Consider the following 23,557-nt stretch of genomic DNA (forward strand, 5'->3'; position numbering starts at 1 on the left):
ACTGCTCATTTTATTACGAAAATTGTTACTTTTGACATGTTCCATTGTAGAAATATGTTTAAGTTTCCCTAACTTAAATTAACATTCTCATTTCCCCACCATGCTCGCTTATTTCAGAATTTTTGAAGACTTAATTGGTGCGTAGTTTTAGAGAAATAATTCGTAATTGCATGTGAAAGTTTGGCTTTAAAGCCGGTTGCTTGCTATTTGTAACGCCTGTTGCTTGCCGGTTGCTTTTCACTTCGGCCTCCCGTCAGAGTGAAAATCTGAAAGTAGATTTTGTTATGTAGAGATTCTGGCTTCACGTTTTTTCTAAATATTGGGGATTCCTAAGGAGAAGGAGAGGAAATGTCGAGAAAATAGAGGTTAAACGGTAGGCGTCAATAAAATTTATGTGAATAATGGGATACTTTCAATTCTGTGTATGAGAAGACAGAGAGTTGTTTCCTTTTTCCTTTAATGAGAAGTAACCCCTCAAAAACCCTTGACTTGGAGCCTTGGGGCCATTTATTGTTTATTTGTTCCTTGAATTAAGAGGCAAACAGAAGAGTGGGCAAACATATTATTTTCCTAAGAGACGTTTTGTCAGGGCGTGATGTATCTCGGAGAATTTCCCATGGCGAACGAGAAGAGAAAATAACCTACTCTTCTTTGTTAGGGCTCCGTAGAAACTAAACGCCGCACATATTTGGCTATGTGGTTCGGAAAAAAGTGGCAGATTGCGATGGCCCAGTTAAGTCCAAGTGTTTGCTTCGGAAGATGGCTTTTTAATAATTAGGGAGATTTTGACTAAAAAGGGTCTTTTTGGGGTGAGTTTTGATTTCTTTGAGTTTGATGTGGTGTTTGCGAAAATAAAGGGGTGGAAAGGAGTCAGAGAATGCGGTTGATACTGTGCAAAAGAGGATAGTCTTCTGGGCCCAACAGTGGCCGAGCGATAAAATCGTTCAACACTGGTAGTTCTGTCCAATTTCCCCATTTGTAACGTTCATACGAGCTAGTTCCTCTTAAAAAGTCTTCCACAAAGGTATCCTTCACCTTAAACAGATAGCCCTTGAGTGCTTTGCCATAAACCAAACAAAACGTATAGTCTTCTGAGATGGAGAAAGAAGATTTTTTTGCAGACGAATTAGAAAGACAAAACTGAGAATTCCAGTTTTTTAGTCTTTTAAGAAATGAATGAGTGATAAAGGTTCCTGACCTACACTGAGGAAGTGTTCCAGTTTTAGAGGCACTTCAGAAAAGGCAGAGAAATAAAGGTCTCTGATTGAATTTGAACAACTTTTTTGTGATTACGAAGTATCAAACTTCGGACTGATAATTAGTAAGGGACTTACAGTACTGCCTTCCAGCTGTTATGAAGAATAAGAATTCGGGCTATGTTCCTGTCTACGAAGTTTAATAAAGATTTACTTTGGAGTTCAGGGTCTGTGACTAATTATGACAAATTGTGAGATGATCATGTGTTTATATCTACGGCGTGAGATACAGAGTCTGTTTAGAACTGTTTACTTAGCATGTTGGTGAAAATGATTTTTGATTTAGCAAATGCCGATGCCTGCTGATGTAAGTACTCTTCACCTCCTCCTCCTTGTGTATGGTCATGATAATGCAAAACTAAGTGATGATTATGTAAAACTAAGTAACGATAATGTAAAACTAAGTAATGATTATGTAAACTAAGTGTTGAATGTAAATATTTATTCAGGAGTTCATTTCTAAGATAAGGATGATGTTTTTATTTGTATGATTATTGTGACGTTACTATGTTAATATGGTACTTAGGAAATTGTTTAAAAGAATTAATATTTTATAGCTAAGATAGATGTCAATCATCAAAAATGTCAAGATATGGAAATTAACATTAAATATCTAAAGAATGTATCCAGTAACCTCTGTTCTTTTCTGCAGGAAGAAAACGTGACCAACCCAGTGTGTGTTTATTGGGATCTCCATACAAGGTATTTCATATTTAATTTCTTATATCTGTCGTTGTATGGGAAAGTTCAAGTGCATTCATTGCAGATATTGGGATCTATGATTATGAATTATCATATTACATTTGTTCAGTCACAGCTTCAATGATTAAAATTTAAACAGCCGGAAATTGTAGCATACGGGCTTTCAAATGTATACTTTTATTACTCGTACAGTACCATTATATTTTGCATCAGTTCACCACTTTCCCCGCAAGCTATTTAGAAAAGAGCATCAGGGTCTCTCTTATCATTCATTTTGCATGTGTTTCGCTTATCCCTTTCTTCCCTGCCAGACACAAAGATTTAGCCTAGTTCTTAACATATTAAATCAAAAAGAACGGGAGTACTGGACGCCTTAGAGAGTAGTTTTGAAAGGTGATTTTGCGAACCAATGTGCTTTATATAGACCAGAATATTATGCTTTCCTGTTGTGTAACGTCTTTTATTTTCTTAGCTCCTTTTATTAAAACGCGGTTACACTGACTAGCAAGTATTAATTGCATCTTGAAATAAGAACGCTATTTTTTTCCCCAGAGTATATAAACGAAATAGAAAGAATGGGGAGGGGAACAAGATTTCTTTTCAGATTTACATAACATTTCTATTGCACATTTTAAGGAAATGAGAGATTTAAAATATTTTTATTTGAAAGTTTTAATTTCATATATATACGAGTAAATACTTAAAGTGATTAGAAATCATTGTTTGCTCAGAGTGGTTACTCTGTTGTGAAAACTGCGCGAACTACATAAATAGTAACTGCTGTCTCTGTTAATTGGAAAAAATTGTTTAAATGTCGGTGGGTATTTGTCCACAATATCAAAATTAGGGTAAATTAGACTGTTAAAAATCAGGCTTAATTTCCTCTGATTTTGATATCGTCGATGCTATCTTTTTTGACGATGTCGCACTTTCAGATAACAAACAAATCTCCCATTTAAATGACTGGCAGCAGTAAACCTTGCCCTCTCGCCCCCCCCAAAAAAATATTGCATTTATTGTCGGATTATACTTTAAAATCAAGATTAATATTTTAAAATAAATAAAATTAAATTAAAAAAAGATAAGAGTAAAGCTGAAATTGCCTCTTGAAGTACATCAATGGAATCCCATGGTGCAAGGGAACACAGTTTTTGAAGTACAGGTTTTCATTCATTATTAATAATCCAGATGCTATTTCATTATATTAATACTACTGCTTGCTAGAGAAAAGCAATAACATCCATAATAAAGTGCTTCACAACAATTATGCATTCAGAGAAATCAGTTACAGGTTTCTTACATCAAATACTTACAGGCAATTCCGAGAAAGTTAAGGTTTATAGCTTAATTTAAATTCCCTTGCTTAATATAAACTTAAACTTCTATGAGAATTTTCCCGGTGTTCCTTTCAAAAAGCTAAACTGTGATAAAGTCAATAATCTTAGAGATTAATTATTCGAGTTTATTGCCCTAACTGGAGACTGAAATGAAGTTTGGCTTCTTATAACACACTTGCATTGTGTGCTCATTTTATTGGGGCTTTGGTACAAAACAGCAAAATCTATACGTTACTTTGTCCAAAAGAGTTAGAAGATAAAATTTAAATTTTTACACTAGTGTCCTATTTATAATTTTTTAAAAACAGAATTCAGTATGAAAAAGATTTACTAGATAATTATCGATAACATTCAAACATAAATGTATTTATGTTTATGTGTAATCTTGTGTTAATATATCACATCAACTGAAATTCGTTTTTATCGATGAAATGCCTATCGCTGTTCGAGCGATTTCTGGCGAGTGAGCTGGCTGCACAGTACTTTGATGGTTTTCCCCTTATATAACGTTCAATACTTGCTACTTACCCTTAGACAATAAAGACATCTTCTGCTTGGACAGATAGCTTTCGCGAGTCTTGACCCAGAATCGGTTTAATGATAAGATAATCCTTTGTATGATAACTGCTTTATACCGTGCTATTTAATGATATCTGTTTATAGCATTACCAGTCATTAAAACTGCTGTATCATGAAGGAAATCAGGTAGTAGAATCATATCTATGTTACAAATACATTATAATGGAAGGATGACATGGTTAAAATTTTAGTTATTTGATTGAGGCACAGAACATGCAACGATCCAATACTGACAGCACTAGTAACAATTATAGCTGGGCATAGAGTCGAACAGACTTTTTATCCCTGTTACGTAATTGCAGTCCATATAGTTTCAGTTTTATGCCAAAACTCATCTGTCATACTCGTTGGGAGATTCGTTGTGCTAGTCTCTTTGCAACCATTGACCAGACGTTTTCATTCAGTGAGACAACTTTAGAGTGAGGAGCTGAGCAAGCTTTGTATTAAGGAAACGTAATCTAATGTAAGCAAATTGCAGTCTCACAGTGGCCTGTTGAAGGATGTCAAAGATATGGTACAGTCACAGGCATTAATATCTCAGTAATGTAACGATGGCTTGTCAAATTACCAAATATGCAAAATAAAGCTGAACAGAATATGTACACAGTGGCACGCCATGATATCAATCAGGTAATAATACCATGAGTAATGCAAGCTTCTAACATCTGTTCCTCTTCATGTGTCCATGCACTGAGAGATCCATCATGATGTTACAAGAAAAAGCAAGATTCATCAGAGAAAAAAAGGTGATTTCACGTCTCTGATGCTTTCATATGGTTTCCTGAATGCACCATTGTAGACACTGTTTTCTGTCAATGCATGACAAGCAGTGGTAACCTTGTTGACAATCCTTAGCATTTCAGACGCCGTCAAACCTTGCTGACATCGACAGACACACCGTCGTCACCTACATATATACATGGTGTTGTGCAAAACACCCATTTTTTTGCGTGGAGTACGTGATATGGATGTACACTGCGGGGAAAAAAAATGGGAGAGTTCTACATCTCCTGTTCTATTGGGCCGAAGGACGAAATTCAAACTTCGCTTTTCATGTTTCGAAAGCGCGACTTAAGATATATATTAGATTTATATATATAGCGTTGTTCTAATATAGGCATTTTGACAAAATATCGGGCCTCTTTTTAAATGGCATGCCAGTTTTTTTCGATTATTTCGATTCTACATCTCAAATCATGACTAGATATTAAATTTTGTAAAATTTAGTAGTGAGAAATTTACGGAGAAATTCAAAAAATTATCTTGGCGCATTTGTTTCAGTTTACGCCAAGAATAATTCACTTGGGCGAACTTCTTAATTTATAGCAACCTATTTTAGTTTCCTTTTTTTCATTGTACAGGAGCGGAAAAAAAGTCATCGTTCATGCTTTCAAATAATTTTAACAAAGTACGTCTCGCAAATTTAGTCAGAAAAAAACAAAGCCGAGCAAATTTAGGTGCCGATTTATCGTCCACCATATTTATAGTATACAGACTATTTAAACATTTCGAAGTTAGGTAACGACCGTGACAGATTGACTGCGTCCTCACTGGATCCACGAATTCACGGATTTTCCAAATGCCAGCTGACGGTGCTAAACACTTACACTGTGTCAGCACGCTTGGGAGATTGAACTGATTCCTTGGACTGTTATGAGCCAATACAGAGGAAAAGATTTCCAAGGATTCGAGAACTATAAAAGAAAAAGACCTTTGATCATAAGAATATGTATACTCAGTAATCCAATTAATACAATCCAATTAATAATTATACTCAGTAATCCAATTAATCAATTAATACTGTGCATTATTATTATACTGCACAGTATTAATTGATTAATTGGATTACTGAGTATAGTAATAGAAGTCTAAGCACAGTCCTTAGACTTCTAGTAATAATAAGTCTAAGGACTGTGCTTTATAGTTAAAACGCATGTTTTATATATTTTTATTTCATATTTAGTTATTTTATATACAACAATATTCCTATAAAGTGTATATTGAGCTGTGTGTTTGTACAAGTAGTGGCAACAACAATAATTTATGAATTCATTTATTTCACATTTTAATCAGTGTGCTTTATATTTTATGACTGCGTTGATCTGTTTGCTTTTATTCGCTAAGGGATTGGTCTGCTCAAGGCTGTTGGATTGAGTCTACTAACAAGTCTTACACTGTTTGCTTATGTGATCATTTGACAAATTTTGCTGTTGTAATGGATCTCCAAATGGATATGGTATGCTAAAATTTGTTTCTCTATACGCTATATCTTGATTAAAAAAAACGCGTTAATTACCATTCTCAAAATTACAGCGATAACGCTAAACAGAAATATTTTTCAGGCAGATTTGCAGAATTCAAAGTTATAAATTTAGAATAAGTAAGGATCCATGAGTTGCAGGACAGGCTTTTATAACATTCTTCGAAGAAAAAACTCTTAACAGAACATTTAAAACAACTACTTAGAAATAAATGATGTATAAATAGTATTTAGCAAAATTTGAAAATACAGGGTGCGTAAAGTATAAGGTGAAACCTGCATGCAAAAGTATTTCTCCGAAATAACTCTTCTAATTGAAGCAAGCGTATTTTTAAAAATTTTCAAATATTTTTTATTTTATTTTGAACTAGATAAATTTATGCCATCTTATAAGTTCTTTGATGCGTTACGTAGTTGCTAGGAAAGAATTAATGAACTTTTATCCACATATTAGAAAAGTTAACCTTAAATTTATATTAAAAACTAGTAGTATTAATATTTTAAATTATTTTTGCTGCCCATATTTTATGCATTGTTTACGAATTTAACTAGCGTGATTTAAAATGGAAATGAATCTCTAGCTTGCACAGGCGGAGCATTTTCCCGTTAAACAATTTAAAATTTAATCTATTGTTTCCTATTTCTATTTGTTGTATAGTTTCAAAAACTTATTGTTGTATTTTTCATTTTTTTTGTGTGTGTGTGTGTGCGTGCGTGTATGCATGTGTGTGTGTGTGTGCGTGCGTGTATGCGTGTGTGTGTGTGTGTGTGCGTGCGTGTATGCGTGTGTGTGTGTGTGTGTGCGTGCGTGCATGCGTGTGCGTTGTATAACATATTCAGTTTTGTATTACTGTTCTATTTCTTCGTTGTTTTATTTTGTGTAATTGTTTGTAAATATTCACTATTTCTGATTTCTTTCTTCTTATAGGTAACTCCCGTTGATTTGCATCATTTGCACATGATTATAACAACTAGCTGTGCATTTTCAGTCGCTGCCTTACTTCTTACTGTTATAATTCTGTTCTCTTTAAGGTTTGTAAGCTATTAATCATTCATTTCCTTAAACTGTATTTTTCTCCTTCATATCTGAAATGGTCTTTAGAGTGTGAGTTACTAAAAACAATCATACATGTGCTGGAGTCAAAAACACATGTGTGTGATCAAAATTAATTTTAGATATTCAGAACTTAATTTCTTAACCTGATTCTGAATTCCAGAACTGAATTCCTTAACAGAATAAAATCGAAGTTCTAAACTAGTAAAATCAGATCTTATGAAATTCTGTGACGTTACATTACTTTCTCTTCGTACCGGCTGCATATAAGCATTCTATACCGCACAGCGGGCATAAGGAAAATCCGTCATTGTGTTTGGACGTGTTTTCCGACGACGACATTATCTCTATGCTTGGGAACGCCTTGCCTATTGAAGTTCAAGCGGGATTCTCGTGGTTTTGTATAAGCTGAATGACTCGCGTGAGTAACACTAACGCGTAAAAATTATGGTTTGTTTTCTTTTTATCATAATAACGCCAGACGAAAAAAATTTACATATAGCTTTCTGCAGATGGGTTTCCTGATTCATGGAATAATAAAATGATAAAATCCTCCAAAGGTGCTGTTAATATCAGAAGCAATCTTAAATGCTTAGATTATATAAATAGCTGAGTTCATGAATTTAGTGCAAAAAACTGAAACACAGTTGAATACACGACGATCTCGACTCAACTGAAAGAAATTTTCTGCTCGTAAGTAATTTTATTGAATTTGATTCCTTTCACATTGCAGAAAATATTTCATCTGCAACTGCATATGTTATTACCGTGTTAATGTCCATGTTTTTCACATTTCTAATATTCTCTTACCTTAAAGGAAAAAGTGCATTCTGTGTTATTGCTGAATTTTATATACGTGTATAAGAAAAGAAACTTCCTTTTGTGATATGCATTGTTCTTATACAAAGGTACAAAACATGTTACACATTAAAAAGTTGGAAATATTCATAAAGTAATATTATTCAATTCAAACATCTCTTGTTCTCTGTTCCAGATGTATAGTAGTCTAACTTCAAAAGTAAATTTATTTTTCAGACTGACTGCAAATATCGTGAATTTATTGTGCATTATGTTAGTTCCCAACATTTTTGCTTTTTGCAAATCTAATTTGTCTCAGGCTTTCGGAGACTACATTTGTAGAGCGTGGATGTGTAATGAATATGAAATAAGGAAATAATAATCTGACTGCTTTAATATGAACGGTTTTAAATTAAGATAAAAGTTAAATACATTTATTGAAAACCTCTTGCACCGAATATTAATACACATTTACGGAGTTAGCACACTGAAAGAAATAATGCTTTTTCTTTTCTGGGGGGACACATCTTTTATATTAAATTCACCACACTGTAGTGCCGTAAGAAATGTAATTTCATGACAACAAAAATGCAATGCACTTCATTAACAGTAACAGTGTTTTCGGTACTGCTATCAAAATGTAAACAAACGGTGTGCAGGTGTATTATTGAGCTCAGGTAAAGTTAAGGCATCTTAAACATAGAGGAAGTGATGTTATCAGAAGCCTTATCCAATCATGAAGGCGAATTTTTCTCTATGCGCGCAGAGCGGTACGGAATGCTTATGTGCGTAACGGCTTGTGTTGTCAAAGAAAGCGGTTCTTCTCCCTTGGAGTAACCTGTAACATGAAAACATACATAAGGCCACCCAGTGATCATTTTCGTGCCCATATTTCGTTATACGTCTATCCGAAAAGGTTTATTTAGCTTTAGAATTTTATTTTTATAATTAAAAAGGTTGTTTAATTTTAACCATACTTTTGGCGCATCATAACTTTTCAGGTAATGCGCCTGAAAAACCAACCAACCAACCTGGCTCAAAAGGAATATGCCTGTGCTCATGATCGCGATCATTTTAGGCAGATATGAAAGTATTTGAGATGCTGTATTTCAGCATGTCATCATTGTCTGGTGGTTGTGCAATTAAGAACTTAAGTTATCATCCCTCTCCGTCCAAGCACAATGGAGCATGTTGTTTGTTTGGTGGGTTGATTAGGAAACTGTACACTACAGCTTTCAATATATGAAGAGGGATGCCCTTGTGGAACAATTCCTAAAGCGAACTGGCTCTTATTTATGTTACACATAAGAAAAACTTTCAAAACGCCCATGCAGCCAATCATTGTTTGGGATTCGAACTTTAAAATTCTTTTTCACATCTTTATGCACATTTTTGAAGCTCATATACATAAGTTTTCTGCACATGTGAGTGTATGAAATATGTATGTTCTTCATTAAATGTGGAGGTTTGCGTGCATATTTTTAATATTTTATGTAATGTATTATGTAATTTTATGTAATTATTACATTTTATGTAATGTAGTTCTAACTTTTCATGTCTTGTCCTCAGACTGAATAAAACTATGTATAAAGTAAAATAATGAGGCAAATATGATTGTTCAATCTCTTGAACATACTTTGTTCATTATTTCAGCTTGGATCTATCAGAGGATAGCACATTTATTCACAGAAATATGTTTCTCTGCCTTCTCATCTCGGAGCTTGTCTTCCTTGTTGGCATCAAGCAAACAAAACATTATATTCCATGTGCCATTGTAGCTGGACTTCTACAGTACTTATTCTTAGTTATCTTTTCTTGGATGTTTTTCGAGTGTTACCATCAATATGTGATCCTTATTCGATCTTGTAATACCAAGAAAGAGAAATTCTGCTGGTATTATGCAGCTGCATATATCATACCTGGAATAATTACTGGAACGTCTGCCGTTGTAGATCCTAAAAGCTATGGAACCGAAAAATACTGTTGGCTACAATCTGATAATTACTTCGTCTTTAGTTTCGTTGGCCCTGCTGTTAGCATAATTTTTGTGAGTATCCTGATTACGAAAGCTTACTTTTTATATTTTAAATCTATTGATAAAAACAAATTTAAAAATTTGAAATTTTAAACACAAATTTTAAGGAATTAACTCTTGATTTGATTTCAGCGAAGATGTAATAGTTTGTTCTTTACTTTGTTAAATGTATTATCACATATAAATTACTACTTCACTACTTGCTTAATACTTTTAAAGTACTTTCATTTCCATTATAAAGGTGTTTTTTAATTTTCACATACTTGTAATGTAATATGTATTATTCTTAACTTTCAGTTTTAAATGCTGGAAGTTTATTAAAGTACTCAACAGTTTTTTTAACCAATATATTTATATATATATACAGCTTAATTTTTATGCCTTGAAATTTAAATAATGTTTATTTTGTTACATAGGGTGGTCTAGTTTTCTTATGCATTACATTATGTATGTTCTCGCACAACTTGTCAATGACTTCTACTTTAAAAGACAAAGATAGTGCAAATCTACAGAACTACAGGTATCTAATTAATTCTGCTTTCTTATTTCTTTAAATGTTTTAATAAATGCTAGTTCTTAAATTAAGTGAAATATTATGGAAAGCTAAGTGCTTTCAACATTATAAATCAATACTTGGAGCTACTAGCGGAATTAGAAAATTTTGCATTTTTACAGTGCATTATACATAAAGTTGTTGAAGTATTTAGTTTAGTTAACCCATTATATTATGATCTGAACTTTGCTATCAATTCTACTTTTCCTTAGCTTTTACCATGATGTAAATGAGATAGGCATATTAGTACTGTCTCAATAGCATTATGGGCCTTTGAGCAAATGAGTGGGCTGGGAGTCCATACGACAACCACTCACAGAAATGAAATGTAAATTGCCGATAATATTAACCATATCTTTATTTTATTGGTATTGTCTAACCAGTAAAACTGACGTAAAAATACAACAGATGACACAGTAGGAAATTTCTACAAAATTCTTATTATAATAAGTATTTGCAAAGTTTCTTTTCAGAGATGTGTGTGTGAGAGAGAGAGTATGGCAAAGCCTCGAGGGCTATCTGCCTAAGAGGAGGGATGCCTTCGTGGAGGACTTTCTAAGGGAAACTGGCTCGTATACACGTTACACATGGGGAAAACCACGAAAACGCATGCAGCCAGCCCGTTCGCGGGATTCGAACCTCGGACCGAACTACCAGTGTTCAGCGACTTTACCGCTCGGCAGCTGGTGGGCTCTTTTCAGAGAATTGCTTTGTTATTGACTTGAAGACAGTGATTTTTCAAGATGTCATTTCCCATGCACATGAGTAAAATCAGAACAAACATCTGCCCTGTTGTGCTATGAAGCATATTTTTTATAAGTGTCAGTCTGGAAAAGGAACTTTCTCCTGTATAGTTGGTCATCATCATGCGCATAACCAGAGTTAATTAGTTGTCACTGAATTTTTCTCTAGTTTCCTAGAGACTGGTTTTCAAAGATCCCAGAAGATTCGGGTCAATAAAAATGCTCACATCCTGTGATTGCACAGCCTTGTTTGTTTTCTTCATCCCTTTAAATTTTAAATAATGTTATTCCAAAGAATTGTGATAAAGGTAGCTTCCAGGTTTTTTATTTCCTTTGCTCAATCCTTCTGCCTCTGACCTTGTATTCATTAGTTGTCCATTGTCAGCTGGTAGAGAATCCTGTGCATATTTTATTTTCTCGAACGTCCATACAGAGCATGCACAACATCAAAATATGTCATACAGATATTTGACCACAAAATCTTTTCCTGAAAATGATGTCAGAAGATTCCACTGATGAGTAGAACTAGCAAAAAATGAATACAGATGCTGAACAAAGACAGACTCTGTAGATAAAAATTTTCTGCTTTTACTCTTTTATCTTCCTCTTCATTCAGGCTGTGTCCAGTGCAGAGGACATAGATGCAATGTGGAATTGCAGAAAAATATGTAGCTATTATATAGAGGCATCAGAATTCTTCAGCATTCTTATAAGATGCTTAAGTGTACTAGGTATCTTTCATCTTGCTTAGGCCCACTTATAGTTTCATGGAATCATTAGTTAATAGTAGCGCAGGGAATCAGTTTCACTGTAGGCTTTGAAACAGAGTGAATTCCAGGGTAATGTTAGTAACATTGGCATTCAACTTACAGCACAGATTATGTACAATACTTTACACTAAATCTTTCATAATGCATCGAAAAATGTTCATGATTGGTAATATCTCGGTATATGCCATTCATTCCAGATTTTGGGGCGTATTCCAAACGAACTTTTCCAGTAAGAAATAAAGGAATTAATCCGCCCTTATGAAAATGTTATTGTAATTATTATAACACTGTGTAAGACTAAAGTACTACAAATGTAGTGAGTCAATATATGCTGCCAGAGCCTTGCTTACATACTTTTGCACCTGAGGCAAAGAACTAAAATCGCGCCCCTATATGAGAAAAATTTGAAGAGTTAAAAAGAGATATATGTAAATATGTTATTATTGCAGGCAATACAGGTTAACTATATCTGTCAATTTTTGTATGCATAAAGGTAACTATTTTAAATCATAGTAACTATAAAAGTCTCTTTCTCGAGCAATTTTCGAGAATTTGTTTCTTCAGACAGACTAAAGAACTTGTGGTGAAAGTGACGTAGGAACCTCGAAAAACCGATCGAGAGAACTAATGGCCCGAGGAAAAGCGATAGGGAGAGGAGGATGTCTGAGAAGGAGGCTGGTGTGCATGTGTGAGAAGATAGCTTGAGAAATGAAAATGTACTCGCGTATACTGTAAATAAGCAATATATAGTAGTTTCTTGTGTGTAGTATTAAGAAAGATGTACATATGAATACCGTAGTGTTAGCTGGAAGCTCCTAGTGGCGCGAATATATAGTGGCACAAACGATTGAGGATACACCTTACTTTTACTTGATAAATCCAACTTTCAATCGAAATAACACATTAACTAGAAGTGCAAACGTACTTTTATTCTTAGACATAACAAAAGGTTTAATTAACAGTAAAAATAAAGAAAAATCAACGACAAGATTCTAAAATAAAAATTTTCAGAGGCATTTCAAATAAACATAAGCAGATTTTTACCTCAAAAAATTGAGGATACACCAATGAAATTTTTGTTTAACTACCACTAGATTTTTTTTCTGCTTGCTATTATCATAATCTAAGTTTGGGCAATTTTATCTTAAAATTTTTCGACTGTTATTTTTGTCTTTTGAAGTGTTATGTGAATTTAAAGTCGCAATTTTAAATGGAAAATGGCTGCTCGGAGAGAGACCAGTATTGATGTAAGAAAAGTTATATTAAGGTTATTTAAGAAAGGAAAATCTTATCGTGAAATAGCTGAAATTGTCGGAAGCCACTCGTGTGTAAAGAAAATCATTGAAAGATTTAAAAGCGATGGATTAATTGAAAGGAAAAGTGGAAGAAGAAGGAAAAGTATTCTGAGTGATGTAGCCAAAAGGAAAATTTTGAAAGATATCAAGATTGATCTTAAACTAAGTGCAGTCAAACTAGCCGCAGAAACTTCTCGAATAGTGCACTTCACTTCTGTGCAGAAGTGTAAGTGCTGAAACTGTGAGAAATGTGATTAGACATGCTGGATATGGCAGTCGAATAGCTAGAAAGAAACCATTTATAAGCTTACAAAATCAGAAAAAGTGTTTGGAGTTTGCAAAAACTCATCGATTGAAGACAGATAACTTTTGGAAGAAATTTATATTTAGTCATGAAAGTAAATTCAACATTTTTGGAAGTGATGGTAGTCGCACCGTTTGGAGAAAGCCGAACACCGCTTTGGATCCAAAAAATTTACGTCCTACAGTTGAACATGGTATGGTGGTGGCTCCGTCATGGTTTGGGTGTGTATGGCTTCAAATGGCGTAGGAAATTTAGTTTTTATAGATGGCATAATGGATCATAAACTTTATATAAATATACTCCACAACAATCTTAAAGAAAGTGAAAACATTGGGTTTAGATGGAAATTTTATATTCCAGCACGACAACGACCCCAAACACACGGCACATAATGTCAAAATGTGGTGTCTTTTTCATTGTAAACAGCAACTGAAAACACCACCACAGTCCCCTGACATCAATGTCATAGAACATTTGTGGGCCACACTCGAAACAGCGGTCCAAAAACACCAGATTAGGAACAAAGCCCATTTAAAGCAAGTGTTACAAGAAGAATGGTATAAAATATCTCCAGATACCACCAAAAAATTGGCCGAATTGGTACCAAGACGTTTGGAGGACATTATGAAAGCCAAAGGACATGCAACCAAATATTGACACTGTCTTTGTATGTGATATATCACAAAAATTTCATTGGTGTATCCTTAATTTTTTGAGGTAAAGATCTGCCTGTGTTTATTTCAAATACTAGTGAAATTTTTAATTTTAGATATTTTTTTGTTGATTTTCGTTATTTTTACTGTAAATTAACCCTTTTGTTACGTGTGAAAATAAAAACACATTTTCTCTTCTAGACCTCTGAGCGTTATGACCGGGTTTAGGCGGTCAAGAAGGCCTACCTCGAAAGCGTTACTGACGCTTCTAGGCGGTCAGTGGAAAAGTGTTCGAAAGCGTTACTGACGGTTCTAGGCGGTCAGTGGTGAGGACCTCGAAAGCGCTATGACCGCCTTAAAGCGGCCGTGCAGATGTCTCAGCGCCCCCCTTATTTCTGGAACCCTCGAGTTCTCTAAATGACAACCCTCGGTAGGAATTTAAAGTGTTGCTCTTCTTCGTTTTAGATCTCTACGTTTTATCGACAAGAGAGTGTTTAGACATACGACAAACTGACGCGAACATTCTTCACTAAATAAATAAGCAGCATGTAAAAATTTTCCAATACTATCTTTAAACAGATAACATTTTCATAAAATATCCTTTAGATTTCAAAAATATGCAAAATGCTTGTGAATTCAATTAAAAAATAACATTTCAAAATATTTGCATTATTTAAATAAATTTACTTATGATTATGTAGATGCATAAAACCGGCAAGTTAAGAACTTTTAATTAATTCGCGCGAACCGAATAGTACTGCATTCAGTTAACCTGAATTACATAGAATTGCATATAAAGAATAACATTACTTAATCAATACGTCAGATAAAAATTAGAAAATGAATAGTCTATTTTAATAAATTATAATAAGCGTATTCTTGATAGGGGTTTATAAGACACAAACTAATTTAATAGTAAATATAATAATAGCGAATTAATTATTCTTTTTGGAGCAATACTCATCGCTTATACTGGTTTGCTAAAGTTTTGTTCTAATGCATTTTAAATCATCCAATGCTTTTAATGTACATTGATATGAATGTGATTTTTATTAGAAAAAATTTTAATAAGTTTGACTTTCTTGTGTGCTCATGCTTTACGTAATATATATTACTTTGCTCAATGAAACTACAAGCAGCAACGAAGAGTTGAGTTAAAATTTCCATATTTTGTTACATAAATTATTAAAATACTATACAGCGTAACATCTGAGTTTCCGAAATGTAACCCGCAACTTTTCTAGGAGTTACAAATTTGAATTAAAAAAATAGCAGTAATTGAATAATAAAAACGAAATACTAATAAGAAAAATGCACGCAAGTTTTTTTTATGTTTGTTTAGTTTATTTTATTGTTTTTGGACATGTATTGTTGGCGAAAGGTGAAGTTGTCGTTGGCAAATGATACATAATAAAGATAATAAAGAAGAATGATCTGTATTATTTATTATTTAAAAGGCATATAAATTTCCTCTAAAATAATGTTAATCTTAGACTGAATGTTGTCTAGACAACTGTAATGATATTTTAACTTGATTAACATATCAAATGCAGTTTCCTTTTCGATAACTTATGTATGTCAGCAATCGAAATACACTGGTGTGCAAAAATTAAGGACGAAGTCGAAAAATTAGCATATCAGCTGAACGAAGAGGCAGAGCGGACAGAAAGACCAATCAGGAGATTGAGTAAGGTGATGTACGGTAGCACATGCGCAGATATGCAGGTAGACGTAATGGGGGAGTGTCTGAGTAGTATAAAGCCTGTTCTCGGTGTAAGATCAGCATTTCTGGCAAAGAGATTGCACACCGGATAGCAGTTAAAATCACACCGAGTTGCTGCCTCAGCGAGAAATGGCGAATAATCAATCTGTTAGACGACATCTGGATGCTTTTAGCCGAGGTCGAATCATTGGGAAGTTGGAGGAAGGCCGCAGTGTGACAAGTGTGGCTGCAGAGTTCGGAATTGCTCACAGCATCGTTTCACGACTTTGGAGACAATTTCAAACTACAGGAACAGCTATCCGGGGGTTTAGTAGTGGTCGTCTACGAGGAACCACACCCGCAGATGGCCGGTATATTGCCTTACAGGCCAGAAGAAACAGGCGGCAGACAGCGGGAGAAATCGCTAGACACACGACACAGGCGACTGGACGACCGATATCGCGTTTTACCGTGGCCAGAAGACTGCACGGTGGTGGTCTGTTTGCACGACGCCCTGTACGGTGTGTACCTCTAACGCCTGCCCATCGGAGAAGGCGTTCTCTGTGGTGCCGGGAACACCGGAATTGGAGAGATAATGAATGGGGACGAGTACTCTTTACAAATGAGAGCAGATTCAGTCTGAGTAGCGATTCTTATCGCATACTCATCTGGAGAGAGCGGGGAAGCCGCAATCATCCCTCGAACATCATTGAAGGGACAGGTATGGAGGTGGTGGTGTTCTCGTTTGGGGAGGCATCATGCTTGGTAGTCGCACAGACCTTCACATCTTCGATGCAGGTTCAGTCAACGGGACCCGTTATTATAACGAGATTCTTCTTCCATATGTGCGCCTTTTTAGAGGCGCTATGGGTCCGCAGTTCCTTTTCATGGACGACAATGCACCATGTCATCGCACAGTAGCTACCGAACAACTCTTAGAGAGTGAGGATATTGAACGTATGGATTGGCCGGCACGATCTCCGGATCTCAATCCCATCGAACATGTATGGGATTTTCTAGGCAGACGCTTGGCAGCTCGTACCTTACCACCAGTAACGATTCCGGAGCTACGATTGGCGCTGCAAGACGAATGGGCAGCAATGCCTCAACAACTCATTGACACCCTCATTCTCAGCATGGGCAGACGCTGTGAAACCTGCCTAGCAGTCAGGGGAGATCATATCCCCTATTAAAGACCGGATGTTTCTTGCTGGACACCCATCACAGGGATGTTTCGGCCTTCAGTCGCATTGCGCTCCATGCTACTTTTTCAATAAAGCTTCTTTTTATCCCTCTGATTTCTCTTTTAGTAAGTTTTGCTTACGTTACTCATGTCCTTACGTATTGGGCATCTTACGGTATTAAATGTGTTGATTTGGAAAGCTTTTGTACAAAGTTATATTGAAAAAACCGTCTCGTCCTTAATTTTTACACACCAGTGTATGTCAGCAATCTGAAGAACCTTTTCGACTCATTAGATGATTTTGAATAAAACTTGGATTAGTCCAATTTAAAAAATATTTAGTATTACCGAAAAAATACAAGCTAACCTTATTTTAATTTCTTGATCAAAGTACTACATTCTTTAGTCAGCGAGAATTGATCATAAAATCCGAGCCTTATGCCCAAGATTCGTAGGTCTAAGCAGTAAAAAAAGCTTGTCCTTCTAGAGAAAATCGTCACATATTATTATGGAAAAGATTTTGCAAAACATCATTATTTTAGACAAAACACGACTTTTAAAATTTAATGTCTTGTATTAGAGATCAAGTATTTTACCATAACTTTGTTTTCACATATGCAGATGATCGCCGTGTTTTTAACTTCCATAGCTTAAATTAAAGAAATACACATAGCAACTTCAGCCATGAACATTTGACTTAAGAGAAATTTTTTTTTTGACATGCTATGCGAAGGAATGACTAAATATTGACTGATTTTACATTTATGTTAAATGACAGTGATTAAAAAAGAATAGCTATAGATGTGTAAAAAACCTGTACATGTAACCTTCTGTATTTCTAAAGGTGTATGGTGTATTTAATTATGGCAAAGCACACTAGGGCTATCTGCCTAAGGGGAGGGATGCCTTCATGGAGGACTTTCTAAGGGAAACTGGCTCGTATACACGTTACACATGGGGAAAACCACGAAAACACCCATGCAGCCAGCCCGTTCGCGGGATTCGAACCTCGGACCGAACTACCAGTGTTCAGCGACTTTCCCGCTCGGCCGCTGGTTGGCCTATTTCTAAAGGAAAGCTTAAAGTGGTTCACAATAACGGATGGATTTGATCATTCAGTAAAGTCATTGTAGGTACATTCAGTTCCTGGTTTTGAAGAACTGCAGTAGTTCAGATTTGTCCCATAAGAGTAATTACACCTCTAGGGGACTGCTTTGCTTAGGGAACGGAAAAAACAAGTTTCTAAAGATACGCATACAAAAGACGTAACTTTTCTCACAACATAAATGGCAGATGTGATAATTTGAACACATGCTTTCAATCAGTTGCTTCCTCCTAACAAAGGTTTCTAGCAAAGTCTTGTACTGTTTTAAATATGCTGTGTTCAAGCATTGTGAATGCTTCCATTCATTATTTTGGTACTTTTCCATTTTGCCGGCGCAGGCGATAAAGTCTCCGACAATGATACAACGATGCCAAACGAAATATCCTCGCTGGTAACCTTTTACGCCTTATTTTCAAAACAAGTTGCAGCCATTTCTTATCAGATTGATTGTTTCTTTCAATACTGGCTTACAATTACATAAAATTTTTATGAAAGGTAGTTCAATTTAAGGGTATTCGCGGTAATTAAGTCAATTAGGACGCAATTACACTGCTCACTCAAAGGCGAAAGTATAGAAAAGGCAAATTCAAGGGTTAAATCAATCAATTCTAATGAGAATGCACTACCGAAGTAAAGAACTGTGGTTTTACATAATTTCTGAGTAAGCTTTTCTTACGAATTAAAATAATTCTTGCATTTAAACTTGTATTCCAAATTAATATTTAACTTGAAATTAATGTAGACAATTACTGAGATAATTAGATTTTTGTAGCGTAGTTTACGTGAGAGGAGATCCCTTGGAGTCACGTTATATGAACCTGCGAATCAGGATGCTGTACCATGAAAGCATAGTAAATTCTTAAATTAATGTCTTTTAATAATTTTTTTTATTTATTGGCTTTTTACAAAATTTTAAACGATATTAAAATGTCTTCAAAATAAAAAATTCTTAGAACTAACATTTCTTAACATATTTTATGTGTATACTGTGTTTTGTCGCCAATAAAGTCTGCTTGGCGAGATTTGCGCCGGCGAAACGGAAAAGTACCATTATTTTTAATTTGAAACAATATTAAGTTGTAATTACTGGTTAAAATGGCTTAAAATAAATTGATACATTATACGAAAGGTTGTAAAAATGAAAACTGGAGTCACTTCCTTTCACATAATTTCTGACTAGCTCTTCCAAACTATTTTAAAGCTTACTTTACAACATACTAGAAAAGTCTACATTTTGGGAAATTCATTTGCTGTTTTTAGTTAGTAGTTTTAATTGGGATTGCTATGTAAGAAGGCATTTAATCGTTGTTGCTGTGTTACAGTACTTATTTTATTGTATAAGTACTTGTAAGGCAGCAATAACGCAAATATAGCTTTATTTGTTAATATTATAATTCATAGAGGAACTTTAAAAAAGAACAAAAATAATTTTACCTTTATAATATGACCTTAAATGGCTTCCAATGAAAGCATAGATAACTAAATAGTAACATTAATAACATTATATCAATTAATTTACTAACCGAATATGATAAAAATTTCAAATTCGAAATCCGTCTTTTTACTGAGTACTTTTCTCAGAAAGAAAAATATCTTCAAAAAATCTGTGCTGTTAAAACATTTTTTTGAATAACTTCCTGAGAGGAATTCATTGATAATAATAATATATAGAATCCATTAGGTGCTTAAAGCCATGGAACAGGTAAACTTAACAACGCACTCGGCAGGCTCACAGTCATGGCCGGTTCGGTTTTTTAAATACGGGAAAGCTATTAAGACTAGCAACCTAACAGGAGGGATGCCTTCATAGAGGATATTCTGAAGAAAGATAGCGTATTACACATGAGAAAAACCACGAAAACCAACCATGCAGTCAGCCCGTTCGCCTGAGCCTCCTAATCTCCAGTCGGCCTTTAAAATTAAAAAGGCGGAGTATATAAGGTATTTTCTAACTTTAGGTCACTGCATCCTTCGTGGTGTAATGGTAGCACTCTCAGCGCGTATTCGAGAGGTCCAGGTTCGAATCCCGGCGAGGGCAATGCTCATTTTTCACGTCCTTAGCATCAAAATAACCTAATCACTCTACAAATTGTCTTTCTGAAAACAATATCTGGTTTCATATATAGTATTTTACAAAAGGTATTTAAAGAAAATTTAATCACTTATTCTTTAAATTTTGCTTTAAAAAAGTGTATTTAATGTGTTTCTCTTCAAGATATGCTATTTAGATTACTTCTTATCTTTCCTGTAAAATATTTACAAACAAATAAAGCTCATATATTTGAGATCGTTTGATATTCAAACCATATATTTATTTATTTTGAAACATCTTAAAAAATCTGATGCGGACATCACATGACTTCCTTGTACACCAAATAAATTAAACACATTTTTTACTAAACTTCATTTAAACCTATTTCGTTTGAAAATGAAATAGGCTCTTCCATTTCAAAATGCCCATTTGGAACTGTCGATTGCAATAAAAAGAGAGGTGCACAACTAGATGTTATAGCAATCGCATACAGGAACTTTCAACATTTTACGGTTTACCGTTTTTGAGTTATGCGATATACATGAATACAATACCTACGGACACACGTCGCGCTAAAACTAGTCATAAGTTCCAAATATAAAATTTCAGCATTTTATGGTGAAGATATGCGACATACGTACGTGTAAGCCTCATGATGGAGGAAATCAAAATGGAAATTTTCTTTGAAATACGAAAATCGAAATGTTTCGCGATTACGATACTTTACTTTCTCACAAGTCAAAACGATGTCATAAATAACTAACTACTAATAAATTTATGATGCAATCTAAATAATTATTTAAATATAATACTTTAATCTGGAATAAACTTAAAATATTTGAAAATTTAATATAAGCATAATATTAAAATAAGTTGGGAATAATTTGTATTCGAAAAATTAGAACATGAGAGCAAAAATTCTCACAAATTCCCTTTGTATATTAAAAAGTATTTTCTAAGAAAATAACTGTAAAGAATGCAAGATAAATTTTTCACCAATTGAGGTGTATCCTCAATTGTTTGAGCGACTGTATATCTACAAAAGCCAAGACTGAGGTGATAGTCAAAATAACTGTAACTGTTTAATCACAGCTTTATACATTCAGATAAATAACACACTAGAACGATTTATTTTAAATGCAAAAGTTTAAAATTGCCTTTTTAATAAATAGCAAATAACACTGAGATAATATAAATAGCGATACAATTAATATAAAAAACACAGCAATTTAAACCCACCTCCCTCTTTTTTTTTTTTTTTTTTTTTTTTTTTTTTTTTGTAATTTAACTTTTTCTACTCTTAATACAGTAAACCATCAATAACCTTTTTAGAATCTACTTGATTGTTAAATTCATATTGTGTAAAGAAAATGAGCCATGTCTGGAATTTGCTTTTGACGAAATAAAGATCTTACGTAATTTTTTTTAATATTATTTTAACTTTGATAAAACATCTTTCATCATAAGCAACAGTAGTTTCCAAAATTAAAAATATTTTAACTTTTCCTAATTTGGGTAGGCATAAACTAAATTATTGCAGTGAATTATTTTTAAAATTTCTAAGCTTATAAGTTCTCTAATGTTCGTATTTTTAACACTGGACATTTCTAATAAAATGTCTTCAGTATTTATATCATTCTGATGGTGTTAAATTACAAGCTGGTGTCTTTAAGTTATCTAAGTCTAGTGACGTTAATTTTTCGTATTGTTATTTCAATTGTGAGATTAAAACATCCAATGCTTCTTTAATTTTCATTCGAAAAAATATTTTAATGAAGGTTAAGTTTTCTTAGCAACTGATTCTTAGCAATCTAATTTATTAACCTTTCTTTTTTAATTTCCTTCGGATTCTGTTGATATATGTATTTACATCTGAAGCAAAATTGTTATACTTTTTAAAAATAAGAATAGTTCGGAATATAATTCTTGCTCATTTCCTGAAAAGAAAGTATAAATACTTCTGATAAGCATGAGGTTTTGTATACAGCTGTAGTTTCTGATTGAAAATTTCATTTACTTTTTCATTTCTTTTAGTATTAAATTTCATGCAGATAGCACATGAAAATTAAAAATTAGTTTACTTTAAAATGCTATGATTTTCCCCCTTTGCAGTAAAAATTAGTTTGCTCTAAAATGCTATGGTTGTTACCCCTTTGCAGTAATTTAAAACTTGATGCAGTATGTTTTAATATATGATGTATTTCAGTTATTTATAAATACGATACTTTAGCACAGTTTGCTCTTGACCCATCGCATATCGATGTGACTTCTTAAGTGTTTTGATTCCTTTTTTCCTTGCTTTTTTTTCGGAAAGGGGGGACACAACTTTAAAAAAAAAGTTATATTAAAGAATTAGAAGCGACATTTTTGAGGTATAAATTAAAACTATGAGGAGAACAAGGAACGTAGGAACGTATTGGGAAGGATAATATTTTGTTAAATAACTACTTTCACACCTTTGTACAGTTCGCTATATTGGCCTCATAATCACATAGTTGAGCTCAAATATTCTGAATATCGAGGCCATCTTGATCTAAATTACAAAAGTTTTTGATACGTAAAGTACGAGGTTTTTGTCTGTTGTTCCTATAAAATTTATAAAGCTTTCTTCAATAGTTATGGATTCATTTTTTACGTGTACAAATATCTAATGCTTTGCTGGTATGCAAATCGTAACACTCACGCAAACTGAGGATGATTTTAATGCTAAAACAAATGGACTTTCCAAAAAGTATCCTAATATGTTTCTGTCATGGTTCGAATTCTATCACGTGCAATGAATTATACAGCCATTTCCTTTTGTTCACCAGATCAACAAATAATTCCTTTCAGTATGTTAAGTCAAAACTTGTAACTTTAAGACATTTTCATGATAACAAAAATTCTTCTTAACAACTATAAAATACTAATACGTTTCATGCTTCTGATTTTCCCGTTAAAGTTCGTGTCCAGAGATGGTCGAGTGGGTAACACTGACAGCTTGTCTTGCTACGAGTCTTGGCGAATGGGTTGTTTGCATATAGTTTTCGGATTTTTCCTTGAATATGAGACAGTTCGTTTGAAATATCCTCCACGAAAGTATCCTTTCTATAGCAAGCAGCACACGTGCTTTACTATAAATGATTAGTCTGGGAATTAGTTGTTAATGTTCGCGCGCCTTTTAATAATAAAATGAATATTTATTGCAAGAAAATTT

The 23,557-nt window shown here is 34.0% G+C and overlaps 1 protein-coding gene across 3 annotated transcripts in view; it reads left to right on the forward strand.

Moving 5' to 3' along the window:
* Positions 1-23,557, forward strand: part of LOC118181493 (latrophilin Cirl-like) — a 255,519-nt gene that overhangs the window by 182,226 nt on the left and 49,736 nt on the right. For all 3 annotated transcript variants that reach the window (XM_085808637.1, XM_085808638.1, XM_085808639.1), the window contains 5 exons: positions 1,909-1,958; positions 5,999-6,110; positions 7,063-7,166; positions 9,640-10,033; positions 10,438-10,541. In XM_085808637.1, coding sequence (XP_085664763.1) covers positions 1,909-1,958; positions 5,999-6,110; positions 7,063-7,166; positions 9,640-10,033; positions 10,438-10,541 — 764 coding nt within the window. The remainder of the gene's footprint in view (positions 1-1,908; positions 1,959-5,998; positions 6,111-7,062; positions 7,167-9,639; positions 10,034-10,437; positions 10,542-23,557) is intronic.

Source organism: Stegodyphus dumicola, chromosome X1 (genome assembly GCF_044657685.1).
Source record: "Stegodyphus dumicola isolate Sdum_Otavi_A_Nest chromosome X1, ASM4465768v1".
Classification (NCBI taxonomy): Eukaryota; Metazoa; Arthropoda; class Arachnida; order Araneae; family Eresidae; genus Stegodyphus; species Stegodyphus dumicola.